An 8,189-nucleotide genomic window follows, 5' to 3' on the forward strand; every position below is an offset into this window, starting at 1 on the left:
TGAGAAATATGGCCTACAGAGTAATTGGATAACTGAAGAGGTGAATGGCACTTTTGGGTGCTCAGTATGGAAAACTATTAGGAGAATGTGGACTGACTTCAATGCGCAGGTGACTTTCAGAGTGGGGAATGGCCTGAAGATCAGTTTCTGGAATGAGATCTGGTTAGGCGATGTGAAAATGAGGATACTCTTTCCTGACTTGTACATTATTAGCCTACAACAGAATGACACTATAGCGCAGATGTGGAGTCCTCAAGGCTGGAACCTTATGTTTAGAAGGGCTCTAAATGATTGGGAGGTTGAAAGAGTAGCAGACTTACTTCAGGCTTTGAACCTGTTCCTTGGCATCAATGCAGAGTCCGACAAACCAGTTTGGAAATTGCATAGTAGGGGAGTTTTTACAGTAAAGTCTTGTTACTGGGAAAGAAACACCAACCACTCTTTGACAACATTTTGGCCCTGGAAATTAATATGGAAGATTAAGATCCCTCTAAAAGTTGCTTGCTTCACTTGGTTGGTAATTAGAAGAGCTTGTCTAACCCACGAAGTGCTACAAAGAAGAGGTATACAGATCTGCTCAAGGTGCTATATGTGTGAACAAGAGGCTGAAGTAAATGGCCATTTATTTTTGCATTGCAGGATGGCTACAGATCTGTGGAACATGTTCATTCGTATACTCAGGGTTAATTGGACAATGCCTAGAACCACTTTTGAGGTACTAACACACTGGCAAGGAATTGGGAAGAGAGGATCAAAGGAAGATTGGTGGAAAAATGTACCTGCTTGCATTTGGTGGACACTATGGAAAGAAAGAAATGGAAGGTGCTTCGAGGGGAGGTCAAGCAGCTCCCAGATGATCAAGATGAAATGCCTTAGTCTTTTGTTTTTTTGGTGTAAGCAAGATTTAGTGGGGGAAGTAGATAGTGTAGTGGAGTTTATAGGCCAATTGTAAATTTTTGAAAATTTGTTTTTGGATTTGAGAATGATGGCACCCCCTGGGGGTTTGTAAATCCCTCCTCATCAATTTCTTGATGAGTTCTTTTGTGTGAATATAAAGTTACCTATTTCAAAAAAAAAAAAATGGGGGAGGCAAAGGGAAGAAAGGGGTTTTTGTATGCTTCTGTTCTCCTTGTTGAAGGTTTATAGGTCCCTGATTTTGGTGCATTCCATCCAATTACACGGGCTCTTATTAAACTAATGAAGCAGTTAGACATGTCATTTCCATATTTGCTTAACTGAACAAAATAAATGTACTTATTCCATCCCTTCAGCTGGTCTTTGCAATTAGACCTTTTGCAAGAGTAATCAATGAATGACATAGATTATTATTTGCAATGTTTGGTCCTTGTTGCATTTCATGTATATGTATCCTTTGAGCCATACACTCAAAGTGCTGATGTTAATTGCAGACTGTACCTGATTCGAGAAGGCAAAAATTCATGGCTGAACTTCAAAAGCTAGTTGCAGACTGGCCTTTGGAGGTGATAAAGCGACAAAAGGATGAGAGGAGGAAGGTTAGCTGTTTTTTTTTTCTTCTTAATTTTGAACTTAACTAGTATATTATTTTGAGAATTATTACCTTTTTTGGGAGTTTCTCTGTAATGATTTAGTGCTGACGTAGGACGTGGGAGTTTTATTTGTTCGTATTTATGGGTTACCCTTTGGATCTTAGTTAGCCTCTATAGAATTTCCTTTTTTATTCTGATCCCATATACTGGTTCTGATTTCTTCAAAACATGGCATGGGTGTCATCTTGTGCTGTTAAGTGCGTGTTCAATTGTATGTATTTTTTATGTTCTCTCCTCAAACCCATGTTCTTTACACTACACCAGGCATTAGATTATAAGAGAAGTGCTTGCATCTTAGGTCTTTTCTTAGTAGAGCAATATATATAGGGAAAGTTACTGGTTGGAATATTGTAAAATTATCTTTGCAAATTTCAAATGTGTAGTTCGAAGACATCTAACCTGCATAGGAAGAAGTTTATACAAATACAATCTCCCTACTCATAGATAGATTAGAACCCAGGACTTCAACTTAGCCATTTTAACAATAGATATTGAGCCTAGGAATTCTCCCAACGGTGACGTTATTCAAGAAGCCTTGGATAACATGGGTACTCATATTATCTGTCACGCAATCAATTTTTTTTATCCATATCAAATATGGGTGGTTGGAATTTTTATCCACTATTTGTTTACCCGTTTTCAATCCCCATGTCCGTTCCAACTTGTCCACTTACCAGAACTATCTGTAATTGTATGGGACCAATCTTTAATTGCTTAAAGTGCTTCAAATATACAACTCTGAAAACAGTTGGAATAGTAGATTGATTTGCCTATCAGTTGAACATTCCTCTCCACCAAAAACAACCTGACATTGAATTCAAACCATAAAGGCACCACCTGACATTCTAAGCAAACGGAGCTCACCAGGCTGTGCTGAATATGATGTATTGTCACAGTAAATTAAATAGTATGAAGTGTTGACTGGGAGCTTTAGGTTATTTAGGACTCTTTAAGGGTAGGGTTTGTATATTATTTAGAAGGCTATTTAGGTCTTTCAATTTTTTAGGTTGAGGTTCAGTCTTTTATAATAATATATATATACAATATAGATAGATATAAGGTCACTGTATGATTATGCTTATGAATATTGTCTTTGATGGTAACATTTCCAGGAGTTGGCTGCAACACTACAACATGATATTCCTGCCATGCTCAGTGCCTTGTCAAATATGGGCTTGAAGTTGGATGTAAATGTGGAAGATCTGACAAGAAGAGAAGGCATCTTATCTTGATTTTGGTGAATAAACATCAAACATCATATTATCCATTTACTGCATATTTTTGAGAAGCAGCCATCTCTGTTTACTGCCTTCATGAGCATCTGCACATGTTTCAGTCTTCGCAGGTGCGACACAAGCCTTAGTGGCTTGAAGGTAGCCTCAGAATACTGCCATTACTAGTTAGCTTGAGTGAGGATTCTTCTGAATCCGAAACATTGAATTACCATTCTCATTAGTTGACGTTGGTAGTTTCATTCTGAATCGTGTTTGGATTGGGGGGTGCGGGTGATTCAGTTGGTTCAAATTCCTTTTTTCCCATTTTTGGTCCTCTTTGATATAGATGGATCTGACTGCAGATAGAGATGGTAACCCTGAAGCAGTCGGAAGATATGTTTGAAATCTCAGATATCTTTATCTTTACACAGTTCAGGAGCTATTTTGCTTTGGAGAACACGAGTACCCCTGCAATAAAATAGAAGCAGCTCTGTGGTATGTTTGTTTTTAATCAACAGTGAGTCGTAGACTGAACTTTTTAGTTATATTTAAAGGTGTTAGACATCTTTCTATGCTTTCCCCATTGTTTTTCAAGGAAATTGGATAAGTAAAACTTAACATCCAAGAATTATGGAATGCATTTTAGCCGGAATGTAGCATGCTTGAAATTCAGTACTTTTTAGGGTAACATCACGTTCGTGCCTTGAACTAAGGAGTAAGGATCAAGTTTACCCTCCTGACTCTAGTGGCCTTAATGCTCCCGCAGAGTTCAATTTATGTTCTTTCAAATTCTTAAAGTGTATTTCCATCTCCAGCCATTAAACCAGCTAACTTTAGTTTCTTCTTATGTCCATAAGATTTTCTCATTTTTTTTGTTTCATAAATCATTATCAAAGTAAAACAACCATGATGAAAGGGGAATTCAACTACATGATTATGAATAGGTGAGCAATTGGAGGTAATTTCAATGAAATAAGCACAGGCACGAGCTGCATTTATATTGAGATAAAGACTAAATCCCAATTTCACGGGTTAGAGTGTGCTTATCCATATGAAAATGCAAAAAAAATTGGTTTCTATACTTTGAGATACGCTAATGAAGTTTTAATCTTGTAGTTAGCAAGGAGTAATTTTTTTTAAAAAAAAAAGCCATGCACCACAAAAAGCCTTCAAATCCTGTGAAGTGTATGCGTGTTCAAGTTGTATGTAATTATTTCCTTTTGGAAAAAGGGTAAAATATCATCAAACCATATTAAATTGCACAAAAATGTCCTCTCTTAATAGTTTGATTCAAAAGTGTTTTCGCCGTTACTTTTGGGTTAAAAGTGCTCTTTTGTAATAAGCACTGTTTCTTTTCTTTTTAATAAAAATATTTTAATTCACTACTATTAATTTTTATATATATAAGATCACAATAATACATCATTAATTTTTATTTAGATAATGATATTTTTTAGTATTTTTTGAATTGAAAAATGATAAATATTTGCTAATATGATCCTAGGTTTCAAAATAAGATACAATAATCATAATGCATGTCATAATTACATAATTTTGAGGGAGTTATTGTCAACTTTTTTATTCGAGGACAATGAAAGGTTTAGTGCGTGCATGTGTGTGTGTTGAGGGGGTGGGTGAATTTACACTTTTTTAGTTGTATTTTACTCACATTTAAGTAATTTTTAGGTTGATACTTTATGTTTTCACTCAATTACATAATTTTGAGCTTACGGATGATGTGTGTTGAATGCTTAGTTTGGGTAAGTATAAAGCTAAAAGTGCAAAAAGAGAGCTAGGACACAGACTTGTTCATATAAACTCCAATGGCGATTGGTGACACTTGTATGATCCCACTTTATACTAGGGTACTTCAATATCTCACTTTGATGCATTGTGCTAGTTCATAAATTTTACTGACTATAAATCATTGGTCTGCCATGAAACGTTTGCCTATCTTCAACATACATACCAAGATATGATCTTGCAATTTTATTAGCATAGATGACCTTAAGTGCATGAGTGATTTTGCAAATTTATTAGGTGTATGCCCCCTCCCCTCCCCTCCCCAAAAAAGAAGTAACTATATGATTATCAGTGACCTCCTTGGTTGTCTTTTCAAAAGAAACAACCAACCACATCAAAATTTAAGCAAAGTCTTCAAAAGGTTACGAAAACATATGATCCATTCGAAATCTGGCGGAGGCCTTCAATCACTTGAATTGTTTTATTACTATAATCTGAACTACTGTGTTTTTCTAATAACATGTTGTTTGAGTGATTTTTAATTTTTTATATATCGATATCAGTACTTGTGAAAAATAATAATGCGTAAGCTCTTAGAGATAACAAACCAGAAGGGTATTGAACTTAGGTGGATCTACACAAAGGTCAACTATAGCTTTTGCAATGTACTTACCAAAACATAAATGTCATAAGTTTGCATGATAAAGTGCATGGACAAACTAAAGTAAACGGTCATTGCTACATTTGACCATTCATATTCATTCAATCTTCTATATTTAATAAAATCTAACGAACAATGAAGACTCAATATAGCTTTATTCACCAACTAGGACGTTATAAATTCGAATTTATTATTATTAATTAATGAAGTAAGAAAGGATTTTTCTTGGAGAGACCCTAAGATTATTTCATTCCCATATGCATAAATATAGATAGATAAGTCATAAGTCGTTAGTTTTGAAGTTTAGATTTGTCAAATGTGAGGAAATAAATGTATTCCGTAAAATTTCTCAAAGTCTTGATGTTTATACCAAATCAATATATTTTCTCCGGTCTAAATTATATGGTGTTTTCAATTTTTATATTTTTTTCAAAATAAATGTTTTTTTTAATAATAGAAAAGGAATAGATTATTTATTTATTTTCAAATTTACCCTTATCTTATTTAGATAAGTGAACTTTTGCGTAACCAAGAAATCATATTAAATTAGTACTCCTTCCGTCCCCATTTACTTGTCAAATATTTAAGGAAGAACAATTTTTTTCCTATTATACCCTCAATTTATTAACATTAAGTTAATGTCTTTGAAAATGTAGTGAGTAAATATGTTAGGGACCCTATCAATTAATAGGGTAAATTGATAAACTTATTATACTGATAATTGTTTTCTTAATAGATGTGTCAAGTCAAAATTTGATAAGTAACGGGAACAAAGGGAGTACTATTTAATTAAGAATAATTTAGTGAAAGTACTTCTTATTTTCGAGTAATTAATAATATATAGTATAGTATTGGCAATAGGGCAGAAAAATAGAAGTCCCATAGAAAATTAAGTTGACATTAGACTAATATTTTGAATGGAAAGTCAAACTTGAAGGAAAAAGTCCACCCTGCTAGTAATAATTTTAGAATATGAATTGAAATATTGGAATGAGCTTCAAACTTGGAAAAGAAAAGGTCAATTGCTTAGCAATTTGATTCTTCTTAATTAATATTAATAATTAAGCTTAATTAATTAGGAAGGACACATTCTTCACGCACACGTATACACATTATTGTTAATTTGAAAATATAGGAACTCTATTATGTCAAGAGTTGAAAATTTCTGTAAATAATATATATTGGAAAATGACTACCTAGCTGTAGATAGTATTAGTTAAATTAAAGAATGAAAAAGGAATAGTAGTATAATTATATTGGTTGATATCATAAGATGATGCGTCATACATAGGTACATCTCTAAATTTATAATTTTCATGAATCTAATAGAGATAGTCCAGGACCTAAATTGGTAATATAATCCATCGAATCCCCCCACCCCACCCCACCCCCAAATGAGTCAAAACTCAAAAGAAGGGAAAAAAATACTCCATAGATTTCGAAATCTAAATGATGGTTAAAAAATAAATAAAAGTGATCGAAATAATAAGTATAAAGTAAGTTAACAAAAACTACATATGTATAGATAACTCAATATATATAGACTCAGATAGTGCACTAATTGAGTATTTAAAATTAGGGCTTAATCCTGATTTTTACATGTTTTTATACGTTTTTTTCATTATATTTGTATTTGATTTGATCTATTTTTATATTGGAGAAATATAATGTATTGTATGATACTTTTTCATCAAATTTCTATTTTCTCAAAGCTCTTCGAAACTCTATTAAAGGAGTGTACTGATGAACTTAAAATTCATCCATCTCCTATACTTATATCTACTCCTATATTTTGAAGTTGATATATACCATTTTGTATCCAAAATGTCTAGTGAGCCAATTGTTAAAGTTTTATTATTTGGAGGATGGTGAAATCGTTCACAACAATAATAGTGTTCTTTATAGTTGTCTATCATAATTCAATATTAAATTTTCATCTATATTGGATTACAAACTATTTTTCAGTGTAATTTATAGATAAATGTGTGTTAGTAAGCGAGATTTTAAATTGATGATAATAGGTGGCACCTCATTTTCCTCACGAAAGAGGGTGTCAACGTGACAATTCTATTAGGATAAAAATGGTGAAGAGTCACCACCTAACGAATTAAGGTGCGTTAGCGCACCATATTAAACTAAATTACAGATAACTTAATTATTAGTTTACGTAACCAGAAATCAGAAAATGATTTAAGTTATCTCAAAAGGAAGATGTTAAGCATCCTTTGAGGTCCACAAATATGTGTTCTTGTTGAATTCCTTTATTATGTGGGGATTACGTGATAGATAAAGTGTCGATGCATTTGTTAAACAAAAAATAGCTATATGATTAGCATGTACATCTTGTTTTAAAACATGTAAATAAATTAAATGTAAATCAATTATTATTTAATTAATATGAATCTAGGTGAAGTGATTAAATATGCTAACTTATTTCTTAGTTAAAATGAGTAAGCAAAACTAGAGAGATGTTGATCAAAATCATTCTTAAATTATACTCCAAACTTATATATTACATTCTTAAAATATCATTATTAGCCAAAATCATTATAAGCGCTTTGAAAAGAATGTCCAAGTAAAATTTCCATTTGTCATAATTATCAAAACAATAATTATCATGACTTTAGGTTCAAAATAGAAACGAAATAATCATTTAAAACTATCAAAGTTTACTAAAATAGACAAGCATCGAGGATTATCATATGTTTTTTTTTTTTTTTTTTGAATAGAATGATACTACAAGTTATCAAAATTAAACCACAAAAATGATGTCATGAAATCACATAAGGAAAGAAAACAATTGATGAGAGGCTAATCACAATATTCTTTTCCTAAACAAGAATAAACCAATCAGTCAAGTGTAAAACAATGAGACAATATCTCAAATGATCACTCAACTTTGAGTTGTTCACTCAGAAAGTCACTCAACTTTATTTTATAACTCAAAAGTCACTCAACTATTGATATTTCACTTAGAAAGTCACTCATCAAATTTAAATAATT

The 8,189-nt window shown here is 32.4% G+C and overlaps 1 protein-coding gene across 2 annotated transcripts in view; it reads left to right on the forward strand.

Annotated features, from left to right (window-relative positions):
* LOC102579594 (uncharacterized) overlaps nt 1-3,352 on the forward strand; it is a 16,755-nt gene extending 13,403 nt beyond the window's left edge. For both annotated transcript variants that reach the window (XM_006342322.2, XM_006342323.2), the window contains exons 10-11: nt 1,410-1,514; nt 2,681-3,352. In XM_006342322.2, coding sequence (XP_006342384.1) covers nt 1,410-1,514; nt 2,681-2,800 — 225 coding nt within the window. In that variant the 3' untranslated portion in view covers nt 2,801-3,352. The remainder of the gene's footprint in view (nt 1-1,409; nt 1,515-2,680) is intronic.
* The last annotated feature ends 4,837 nt before the right edge of the window (nt 3,353-8,189 follow it).

This window comes from Solanum tuberosum, unplaced genomic scaffold (assembly GCF_000226075.1).
Source record: "Solanum tuberosum cultivar DM 1-3 516 R44 unplaced genomic scaffold, SolTub_3.0 scf00037, whole genome shotgun sequence".
Lineage (NCBI taxonomy): Eukaryota > Viridiplantae > Streptophyta > Magnoliopsida > Solanales > Solanaceae > Solanum > Solanum tuberosum.